Consider the following 12,467-nt stretch of genomic DNA (forward strand, 5'->3'; position numbering starts at 1 on the left):
CCGCAAAATTCAGATTCCGCGGGCAAAGGTGTGGATTCCGCGATTTCTGCGGATTATGCCAATTTCTGCAAAGATTGCCGCTGCCCCGAAATCGCGTCTATCCAAGGGGACAGAGTAAGAGACTAGACTTAGAAGATAAACTTAGTCGTGGGAACTCCCATCGCGTTTCTATCCCGCTCCAATGCCAGTTGCTGCAATGGACAGTGGTCTTACTTCGTATGAAGAACACACCGGTTGTACGGTGAACTACGACGTGATCGCCCATTTGCAAAGAGACTGACACCATGCATGCCATAACCAAAGGTACGTCTACTTGGTCTCTACACTACAGTCTAGCACATGACTACCATGCTGGAAGCTACCAGATATGTGCATACATTTCTAGTGTATGCATAGCGAATGCTTGTGTTGCAGTACTTTCGAGTACAGTTCTGGCCAGAGAAATCCAACCTCATGAATAAGGCAGCGCCGCGTTCGAGTTCACAGACCAGTACGTGTATGTGTAGTGCTGCGTAGCGCCCGGCGCTCTTTTATGCATGAGGTTGGATTTCTTTGGCCAGTAGTTCTGTAGCTTGTTAGACTTGTCTTTCTGAGCTGATGCGCTCGTTAATACATACCATCATCACACCCAGTCTGATTCAGTTACAGATAGTGCATGGTGAATCAGCCTGCTGGAGAACACCATTGCTGGTCAAAACATCTACATGACTGGTCTTGTCCCTTTAAAGTAGGAACTGTAGCAGATCTACCGATATCGTGCCACAAAATCATTGAATACAATATACAATGAATTGAATTCCCTTGGTGAATGGCTCCCAAGACAACAGATTGCCACTTGGAACGCCACAGTACGCAGCGTTGGAAAGGGAAAGTCAACCACTGGCTTCCACTGGCTCTACACATACACGAGCACACACCTCCTATTTGGAGTGCGCTTTACATCGATGTAGCTAATGGGGTTTCTTGGCACTTGTGCCAGTGGTTTTCAGACTTATCTACTCCCCCCCCCCCCGTTACACGCTGCATCTGCCGCTAGGGTTTAGCGGCCGTCGTGAGTTCCCTTTGGGAACGGACACGATAATTTACACACAGCACGCATGCAGGCACCGCATACACATCGATTTCAAGGCTGAAAGAATTGAAAACACCCGTGCACGAGTCAAGTTGCTCAGTCTGTGTGCATCCACGTGCAGTCATCGCACGTGCTTGCACAACTCTGCATGATTGCACAAACAATACAATGGGACAAATTCCAAGAAAAGAGCATTTAAAATATAACCATATTCTAGGGAGTTATCAAAAAGTAAATGGCCGGGGGGGGGGGGGGGGGGGTAGATGATTTAAAAACATAAAATATATGGTGAGTGACAGCTACACAGCCTTCCGCCTCTGTGGTATGTAGAAAATATGGTAAATTTGTAATTTCGTTCAATAGTCGTTTACTGTAATGTCCATTTTTGTAAAATAAGAGAGCAGTAAATCGATGCACGTGAATTTGACTGCCGCTGATACCCCTTGCCAGCAAGGGGTACGGCATATCCTATCCCCTCACGGTCTTTAGCGGTGGCGACTCGCACTCAGCAACTCTACACTTCTTGAACTGCTCCCTTTCGCATTGAAACGCCAACCTTTGCTCGCGAGAAGATGAGTGCGAACGAGTAGTAGAGAGGGTCAAAGAACGCCTGGACTGAAGTGGACCAGAGCTTGGCAAAAGAGCGAACCATGATGTAGAAGATGCGAATGGCAGGATTGACCCACCAGATCATAAAGAAGCTGATGAAAGCCAGCATCAAACCCCAAATGATCGCCATGAGCACGGCAAATAGAGTGGTCAGTATGATGTACGTCCAAGCCTTGACCTGGTCGTAGACCGTCACCGCGATTTCATAGACTTGCGGCAAGCTACGCACACCATCGGCCTCCACGAATATCTCCTTTCCCACCACCTAAGCAGACACAGGTGAAGCACAAATGGAGAAGCATTAGCCTCAGTGCACATCTCTACACCAAGCGAGCAGAATGTTGTTAGTCAATAAGCCCATTGCGCAATGACGTAATTTTGTACCGTCAACACCCCACACAGCCACCTGGGCATGGTCGTCTGGGGTGTTGAACAGCGCGTTCCTGATCCCAGTGTACTCACATGCATTACTCATACCTTCCATATTTGGCAATGCGCAGTGGGCTTATCAGAGTGCACTGCCCCAAATGGAAAATAATTAACGCTTCGTTTACACGACAACGCTGGGATGAAAACGCAACCAATTTCTTTCAGGTGTATGGTTCATTTACTAGGGAGGTTTTGCTCTACGGAATTACGTATGAAAATGACGTAGGAACTGCACGTAATTTTCATACATAAAAATCAGCGCTGTCGGGTTTCGCTCTACGTGATTTCTCCACAACTGCTGAGCATGCCAATTGTTGCTTTGGAGACGGGTGAGGTGCATGCGCCCACCGCATGCACCACGAACCGAAACCGCGTTTTCCATTTTGTTTTCCACGTGGTGTGTACCTTGTGTATCGCGCGGCTTGAACGTTGCCATGGATAAATCCGGAAAGTGCGAAAAATATTTCAAAAGGTCCTGCGGAGGAACCAACATAGGAAACAACTTTCCTACGGAAATCCTTAGAGAGATTTACGTATGAAAGTTGCCCTCGCTCCCCGTCGCATACGATATACGGATTTTCATCCGTAATTACGTAGAGCGAAACCTCCCTACTAACACAGTACGCGGGGCAAAACGTAAACATCCTACACCGAAACAGAAGAAAACCAAAACGCTGGCCAAGGTGGAACGCTTTGAAAACGGAAGTGTTCTGCCAGATAAATTTGGATGCGTGAACAGTCGAAACGGTATGCTGGGCCTCGTTAAAATCACGTTTGAATTGCTTGAATCGTTTCTGCGCGTCAACAAGGATCACAAAGGATCCAACAATGTTTGTCATGTGAGCAGTGTTGTCGTATGGAGACAGGAGTGTCCTCAACAATTACTTTACCGTGATTAGCGCCTCCACGACAATACTTGACTCATGACAAACTCTGGCGGATCCTTCGCTAACGTGTAGACGCGTGAAAACGATACAAACGGAGACCATCTCGGATCACCTCTGATCGTAAAAAAAGAAAAAGAAAAAAGGAAATAGCCCCTGATACACTAAAACTACCGCAGTGACGCACATAAAGGTACGTGCGCACATGTGCTCATGAGTGAGTTTTAAACTTTTCTTGCGTTATTTGCTATTTTCTGCGGGTCGTTTTGTCTCACACATAGGCACATGCGCTTGAGTTGCAAGCGTACCGGTACCTTGCATAATTATGAACATAGTGCAATACCGCAATGCACATTGAACTATGTGAACGTGGTGGTTTTGTGGTTTCTGTGTGTCGCGGATGGAATAGCATTTTAGTTTCACTTATAAGCCCATGCGCTTATTTGTGAGGATGCGCGTATGCCCTGGTATAGGCAAATGCAGCTTATATGCGCGTCACTACGGTACTTCGAAGTATGTGCCTGAAAAAATTCTTTTGCTACATAATTATCTTGATCAGCGTTCACCGCATTCACTTCGTCTTAGGCTTGAAACAACGGCTATCATATCTCTGACCTACGCAAGTTATCGACTCCACGATCCTGAATAAGAATGAAGTGAGACTGTGAAAATCTATGGGCCCATGTTTGGTGAATGGACTGTTGCTATTAGCAAGAGTACATAACCCCCCAGAGTGTGCAACGCCTGATCCAGCTATGCATAGGGTCTTGGTCGAGCGGAATCGGATCTTTGCGTCATAATACCGTACACATCTGAAGGGAAACCGGGGAGTCGCGGGTACTCTTGGATCAAAAACAATGGTGCCCTGCCTCGAGACCGGCCTTGCGCTGGTGTGAAGTGTACGCATGACATCAGAAGATCTGATTCCGCTCGACCAAGACCCTACACAGAGCTGGATCGGCGTTGCACACTCTGGGGGGTTATGTACTCTTGCTATTAGACACCCTTAGCAAACAACTTTATGTTGTAACGGTATTACCGTAAGGGGGAAAATACCGTGATTTGGGCTCGACCTTTATCAAGATGCACGCTATTTTTAGTACGCTGTTGCCGCGGGAATAGCTTTTACTTCTCGCGGTACAACCATTTACGTCACCATATACGCGATACAAGGTGAAATGCGTACGGACTATGCAATATTTGGCTAAAAAAAACGTACCGTTGGTCACAACGATAAATCAGCCCCCGGCCCCGTAACGTTTTTACGCTGCAGCTTCAACGCTATTTGGGTGATCACGGTACGAGTACCGTGAAAAATAGCGTTACCATTGTTTGCTAAGGGTGTCTATTGTATCATTTTTACTGTTCAAGTGAAGCAGATACTAGACAGAACTAAGGCTGTGTTTACGTGACAACGCACGGCCAGTTTTCCGTTTTCAGTCCCGCATTTCTTTTTTCGTTTTCGTACGTTTACACGATCAAAGCCGATCCGAGGTGGTCTCCGTTTGTGTCGTTTTCAAGCGTCTACACGAGAGCAAAGGATCCGCCAAAGTTCGTCATGTGCCAAGTGTTGCCGTGGAAGCACCAATCACACTCAAGTAATGGTTGAGAACAGGCACACGACAACACACGTCACATGACGAAAATTGTAAAAACAATTTTTGGATTGTCGGGTCCGTGTAAACGGCCGAAAACGAAACAAACGTGACGGAAAACGAGGCCAGCACACCGTTTCCACTGTTTACACACCCACATTTATCCGGCAGAACATTTCCGTTTTCAAATTCTTCCACCTTGGCCAGCGTTTTGGTTTTCTTCCGTTTTGGTGTACAACTTTTACGTTTTGCTCCGCGTACCGTGTAAATGAACCATGGATCCGAAAGGATTTCGTTGCGTTTTCGCCCCCAGCGTTGTCGTGTAAACGCAGCCTGAGTTAGGTATGAAATAATCTAAGTGTACTACATTACAGTCTAAATCCGTGCACATGTTATTTTACATTTTTAAATTTTCAAGTAAATAAACACCCCTAAAAGGGATAATTAATTATTAATTGCCACAAATTTTACTCACCCTCATGTACTCAGCAATCTTGCCAGCCTCATTTTCGCCGGGAATGGCAACCTCCAGCACTGCGTTGGGACGAGCTGGTGGGGCGGACGCGGAAGGTCCGCCTCCACTACTACTAGCCTGCGAGGAAGCACCACGGTCGGTGTCCTGGTACTCCTGGTATGTTTGGATCGGCTCATACGTTCCGGATCCGGACGTCGCCATTGCAGATTGAGTTCGCGATTTGCTGGTGCAAAATTCTAAAGCTGAGTAGATCAACTCAGCTGAGTTCCAGAAATCTTGTGCACGGACCTCTCAGCACTGCTCTGTGCTTTCAAAGACACCCGCCTCCACAACAACTGAAACAAAACAGCGGGGGTTGCGTTTCGTCAGCGGGTTCACAATTCAGCAAATTTTATCCTGGCAGAAATGTGGGCTTGCTGGACTTGATGCAGATCAGATAATAAAAGAGCTGTGGAACATCGATCGCACATCTGCTTTCTGCCAGTCGCAGTGTCAGCACTCATGCAAAAAGGGAGTCCGGTGTCAGGACTCACATGCACAGGAGGCTGACAGGAGCTAGCTCAAGCTGTGTGACTCCGGCGCCATGTAGACTGTACATGTAGCAGACAGTGTGAAAAAATTTAATAGGGCCAAACTAAAGAAGGTGTGTGGTTCGACTCACCCGACCGACCGTACAATTTCAGCCCGACCGTAACTTTTTTTCGGCGGGCTGTCGTGTGACTGACGTACGTGGACTGAACACGTCCACGTCTACGTGCTGTGCGGCGTGAGTCTGCGGACGCAGGCGGCTCCTTTTGGACTTGACTTGTAGTTGTACTGCAGTGCAGTGCAGTGAGTGGTACGACTGCTGCCTTGTGCTGGTAGTAGAGTCTACTCGATACGCGTATACAGTGTATTTACATGTACTAAAAATATATATATTAAAAAAAAAAATCCGCCCGCCCGCCCGTAAAAAAAATGTCCATGTTAGTCGAACCACACACCTTCTTTAGTTTGGCCTAGTTTGTAGTTTGTACGTCTCCTACCACGTGGGTCTTTTGATCTGCACGTGTTATGTCGACACCAGCTAGCTTCACGCAGATTTTGAGTACGTTTCCGCAGGGAGCATATCGCAGCGTTGTCGTTTTTTCTGCTGGCATCGTCAGTCACTGCCTAGCGCCTTGCGGCTTGCGTGCAGTCTTTACCCTTGCCTTGGCCTTGTCACACCGCACCGAGCGTATCTTTTTATAAAATTATATCACGTAGCTCAACATCTCACCCGAACCTGTGGGTGGACCTAATGGATCCACTGACCTGAACGCGGCAGTGCTTTAAAAAAATTAATAATAGATGGAACTGGCCACAACTGTACGTTGAAGTGTAGTATTTTACCAGTGACGATCTTCCTAATGGCTAATGTTTGTTTGAGAGGAGGTCAAAGGACACGAGTCACACGACCTCAACGCACTACTACTAGTACTGCAGTACAATGTACAAGTACTGAAGTAGAGAGCTCGAGCGGTCATGCTTGCAGCAACATCATTCGTTCGTAAACGCACTTTCCAACAACATATTTTGGTAGATTTTCGGCGATTCTCAAAGGAACCCTCCCAGTCCATAATCGGCGAAAAGCTTAGCAATGTTTCGCTAAGTCTCGTGTTAGGCGAATTCTTCGGCTGGCCGATTTGGGGAAAGCCTATTCCTGGGTATGGTAGGTTTCAGTATTAGTCGTCTAATGATTGCAGTAGCACGAAACTTTGAGTTACGACGAATCTAAACTACAGTAGTCAGTGGCCCTTTTTCTCTTTTGAAACTCTCTGCACTTTGCCAAAATGTATTCTCGGCGTTGTATCTATCAGTTCAATTTGGCTGCGAGTATGGTTTTTCTTTTGGAAAAAGGGGTGGCACTGTGACTGCCTTAGTAGACCACTACCCCGTGTGCTTTTTTACGGTCTGCATTTCCTGAGGGCTTGGTAACCTAATACTGTCACGTGAATAGCCTGTTCAGTTTAGGCATGGTGTCTATTGTTCACCTCCATGGATACTTCTCAAGTTACTGTTTCTGCTACTACCCCGTGTACTCTGTGAGTGAAAAACGCCGCTTGCCACGAATTGGTTGGATCAACCGTTGAGGCCAAGGCCTGACCGGCTGGGCCGGAGTACTAAGTCTAAGGCCCTGACAGTCGGACAGGCTGCTACGGCCCTGTATGACCATGGCTACGATTGCTGATCTCGCCAGCATGGCATGTTACATGGATACGCTTTTCTCGGTCTCACAGTGATATTGCCTTATCCCCAGTATCCACTAACATGGTTACGTAGTCTGTACCTGTCTTCGTTGTCGTCTCTCCTTCTCTCCGTCATCACCGTCGCTCGTTCTTTCAATTGTTGTCCTCTAATGCCAATGTATTCTCACCGGCCCTCAATGTTTATTAATAAGGACAGCCAGCCCAAGTTCGAGGTAGACTCTGCAGCTTTGTGCAATGCTACTGGTGTTCCATTTTAATTTAAGATTGAATTATAATGGTGGTAGGGCCGAGCCGGGTAGCATTTTCTTCGAGTTCGGGTAGTTTTCCACGGGTAGCACGGGCACCCGTGGCCGTCCACCCGATCGGGTAATGTTTCCATGGTAACACCAGAATGCACCCCTTCCCTTACACACTGGGTAGACATACTGAGTATTACATGAATTTGTACACGTTCACTGTACGAGTACATGTCATTTGCGACTTCCCGTTTTCGGGTACTAGTCCTCACCGGCAGCACGGGTGCCAGTGTCTGCTCCAGAGCCGGGTGAGCCTGGTAATCAACCCGGTTGGGCGGCGCTTGGAACCGGTTGAAAATATAGTACCGGGCCACCTGTGACCCGGTTGGTACTTTACAAGTTCGAACTTTGAAAAGACTGACTACATTCATGCGTATTATATGGCACAACTTGTTGTGTGTGTGTGTGTGTGTGTGTGTGTGTGTGGTTGTGTCGTCAGCGGCCTCCTCCACCTGGACCGAAAGAGTTCCGTTGCGCATGTGGCCGTCCCTTTGGCCGCATTGGTGACCTGAAGAGGCACGCCCCCCCCCCCCCCCCCCACTGCCGCGTCTGAGCCATCATCGCTACGCGATGGGCGTCCAAGGTCCAAGGTGTGTGTGTGTTTGTTTTCTGTTCTTTTTCAACCTTTTCAGACATGGCTTGTGGTTATGTACTCTTGCTTGTATGTGTGACAGATCATGCAGAGGCACGCGTCGAATACATGTGTACCCGGCTCCGACTAGGCTCGGGCGGATTATGCTCGCGAAATCAAGGAATTATGCTTTCATGGATTCTCGTATTATGCTCGTAAAATCCTCATATTATGCTTTGGCATCCGGGGATATACATGTACATATACATGCAAATTTATATTCACTTTGTTGTACTTATGGAGCCTCAAAGTTCGGGAAATTGTGCCTTTTTTCGTACTTGCAAGTTCCAAGTGGCCATATATATAGTACAATATTCACGAGATCCGCGTCGGCATCGCTTGAATGTTCGTTCAGAAACACACAAACTAGCCTTCGCATCCGCAGGTCACCACTATGCCTGTTAACCTTAGTGGCGAATGCAGACCTCACAAGTGAGTCAGGGGAGAGGAGGTTAGTCTCTCAACCAATCGGGCGCGTAACGGCCCATAACCCTGTAAACTGCATCCTTGTTATTCTCACTCCGAGCTGTGAGTACCCAGTTGACCGTGGGTGTCGGCGCAGTTCAACACGCGTAAAAAGTCTTTTTACACGCTCCCTGCTACCAGCGCGGGTCTTGAACTCGGGACCTCATGATTCGCAGGCAGGCCTGCAAACCAATCTGTCATATGCGTTGGTCCGAAGTGGCCATAAGTATAACAAAATACTTCAGTACATGTACATGAGTATCCCCATACCAAGGTGTCCATGCATAAAGAGGTCAACATGGAAAAGAGAAAACAATGCTTCTTCCATTCATTACTTGATTTCTTTTGTACTTCAGTAAAAATATTATTTCATTGCCAAAATAGTTTGAGTTACCTTTGAAAATTATCATGTTCAACTGTCTTCGTAATCATCATACTCGTCCAACCGATGTCCGTGACCCTGGGCCTCACCCTGCGAATAATCAGCTCATCTCTCCCGTAGCTTCACTTCTCCTTCCATCATGACCGAACATCAACTATACATCAATTTAGAGCAATATCCGTAGCCTGCAATCATATCATGGCTGCTAAAATCCAGACTGGTCATGACTTCGTAACATGCATAATGTACAAATGTAATGTCATGTACATGTACACGGAGCCGTTTTGCGGATTACCCGCCACAATCTCGTCCACCCCGGGATACCTGATGAAGTCTGATTCACTCGCATCTTCTGCTACATGTACTGTGTCAGTGTGAGAAATAACTTTGAAGAAGACGAGTTCGAGCATACCACAATGTATTGCCATGACTTCTACCCTGCTTTTCATTGAAAACACTACCTGCATGGCCTCCGAAACCTTTGCCATGCAGACCACCAGCACTGATCAGGTGCATTGTACACAATTGTATAGCCTACATTGTACATCAGTACTAGAACTGTGGTATAATCGTGTAGTTATGCTCCTACCTCCGAGAGGATGCCAAAAAATTATGCTCCAAATTTTCAACCACCAAATTATGCCAATATTTATGCCGGCATAATCCGCCGGTACAACCATTTCAAACGGGTCGGCGCTAGGCACCGCGGTGCCTAGCTCCGACCCGGTTGAAATGGTTGCGCCAGGTACACGTGTACCCGGCTGTCCTGCAATCTATAGGCTAGAGCAGGGAGTCGTAAAATACTATTTAAATACTATTTTACGACTGGGCTAGAGCAGAGTCTGCAGACACATGGGGTACACGACTTTTTTTTTACTATTGACACAGCCCTACTGGAAAACAGGTGGAGAACAAAAAAGAAACGAGGAAAACGAAACATAGGGGATGTAGGGACGACGTGCTGAGCGCTGATGTGATGAGAGCAACTCAACGGACCAGAGGTCTCGGCGTCAGCGTTGCAACTAGGCATCGAAAAATGGGTGTGTGTGTGGGGAGGGGGGGGGTTGCACAAGAACAACTGCAAAACAAACAGAAGCTAGAGAATACCACAAAAATAATAACTTGGTGCGAAATAATGAGAAGAAAATAATGACGCCCAAAAGCGCTAAATACGAAATTAAGAAAAAGGAAAATCATAAACCACATAGCGCTTTTAGGGCCTAAAGCTGCACCAAATAATAATTTAAATTATAACTAAACCGGGTGGAAAACCAAAAACTCATAACAAACAAAACAAACCAATAATAAAAGGTATGAAGCCCAATATCATCAGCATAGCCGAACTAAGGAACATGACCCATGCCACAGTCAATAGTTCATCCGTAGAAGTCAGTAGCCATCAGCCAGTGTTGGTGCGTGAGGTACTTTTAGAGGATATCTTCTTTGAACGTGTGGAGCCACTTCAAGCTGAGTGGAGCTCTTACAATTTCGCTTGGCTAGCTGTTCCATACTGAGATGACAGGAAACGGGAAGGAGCGAGAAGCATAGGCAGGTGCTCTCCTGTCCAGGACTTGCTGCAGCTGCACACGGTGCTGCTGGCCAGGAGGGGGTTGACTCCGGGTGCGCCGAGCTTCTACATGGTTGGCTGGAGGGGGGATCATGGCGGTGAGCTGGGGTGGTCCTGGGATGCACTGGAGCTTGTACAGGTATACCAGCCCAGATACAATTCGGCGGTGGCACAAGCTTTGGAGAAGGGCACCAGGGCCAATAATGGCCATTGCACGTTTCTGCACACTGTCGAGTCGGGCGAGGTGGCTGGATGCAGCTCCCATCCACACAAGGGGAGCATACTCAAGGATAGGTCGCACAAATCCCTTGCACGCACAAAGCCGGCCATGGTAATCTAACACACAGCAAGCCCGACGGAGAACACCCAGTCTCTGGCAGCCACGTGTCGCAATCGAGTGCAAGTGATCCCGGAATGACAGCTTGGCGTCAAAATGTCACTCCAAGAAGCTTGATGGTGTTGGCTTCCGGAACCGGGATACGTCCAAACTTGATGTCAGGGACAGCAGGGTGTGTGGCTTTCGTAGTCATCAGCAGCTGTTGCAATTAATTTAGACTACTCGTGCTGCATGGGCCCCGGCGGATAATGCTCGAGAATTAATTTGATTGATTCTGTTTTTCAATACCTGTACATGTATGCTCGCGACTCTGCTCCAAAATAGCATTGATAATGCTTGAATTCTGTTTCGCAAAATGCAAATAGTGGTATGGATCACTAATACGGAGCATGAGCAAATCGAATTTTCGAGTGAAATTCGAGAATCGTCACGAAAAGCACTCAATCAGTCGAAACCAGGGCTTTGTTCGACTGAAAATGCCCGCAACCATACTTTTCGAATGCTCCGCGGGTGCTCTACAGTACACGGCGCTCTACAAGTACTCGTGCAGTGCTGGCAACTGAAATCCGACCCCCTGAGCGGTGGGTTCACATTTTAGCGGTCTCTGTTTCGTAATTTTACCATCCCGCGTTGGGCCTTTAATAATAGCGATGTGAGCGCACCGCTCGGGGGGGGGGGGGGGTCGGATTTCAGTTGCCAGCACTGTACTTGCGCAAATACTACAATTTGTAGCTAGTAGCTACTTATTACTTGTAGTTCTTACTACGTCATGTAGTCGTAGTTGTAAGTGCACAAGGCACAGTCGAACCGGACTTGACGCTTTCCTCTGTCTCGAACTGTGAAAAGTTTTGTCAAGTGTGCTTTTTGTTTCCTTTCAAGATCCTGGAATCATGGTTTTTTACACCAACTACCAGCCCCGGTATATGCCTCCTGCTCCCAGTAGCCCTGCTGACGTTGCCTCGGCATCTGCGTCTATGGTGAGTTCCCCGCAGGGAGAGGGCAACTCAAACTCAAAGTGTGCCAAATATTCAAGGCAGTGACTCGGGTTCGACCTCACCATGGATCTCATTCTGCTGAGGCAGTGTTGGGCCCACCCTCAGCTATTCGTCCGCGGGTCTCCTGATAATGCAAGGGATAGCGGAGGAGCTCGGCCGAGATCCGCCTTTCAAGGGGTCTCCAAAAGAGATCCTATCGCCAATAGCCTGAATCGGATGAAGCATCCGCCGCTTCGCGTCATCCTCAACGGCAATGAGAAACTGCAGCAACTCCGTTCGGTCCAGGTGACCTTCAGCGAACTCAAGGAAGAGAAGCGAATCCAACAAATCGACTTGCTCTGCAACAAACGCAGCCATTGCACATCTCAAAATCCCAGTGACTCAGGCTTAAAAAACTCGATTCGAAAATACTGGACTGCGCTACATGCTGAACCTCTTTATCATTCGAACTTTCGGGCTGATTTTCTTTTTGCCATTCGAATAATCAAATCGAAAATTCGAT

General features: G+C 47.5%; 1 protein-coding gene across 1 annotated transcript; it reads right to left on the reverse strand.

The window, feature by feature from the left end:
* Positions 1 to 1,138: 1,138 nt before the first annotated feature.
* Positions 1,139 to 5,579, reverse strand: LOC135809859 (caveolin-1-like). Its single transcript, XM_065323299.1, has 2 exons — positions 5,065 to 5,579; positions 1,139 to 1,946 (listed from the first exon to the last, which is right to left on the reverse strand). The coding sequence occupies exons 1-2, from the start codon at positions 5,263 to 5,265 to the stop codon at positions 1,587 to 1,589; spliced, it is 561 nt and encodes a 186-aa protein (XP_065179371.1). The 5' UTR covers positions 5,266 to 5,579; the 3' UTR covers positions 1,139 to 1,586.
* Between the last annotated feature and the right edge of the window lie 6,888 nt (positions 5,580 to 12,467).

This window comes from Sycon ciliatum, chromosome 2 (assembly GCF_964019385.1).
Source record: "Sycon ciliatum chromosome 2, ocSycCili1.1, whole genome shotgun sequence".
NCBI lineage: Eukaryota > Metazoa > Porifera > Calcarea > Leucosolenida > Sycettidae > Sycon > Sycon ciliatum.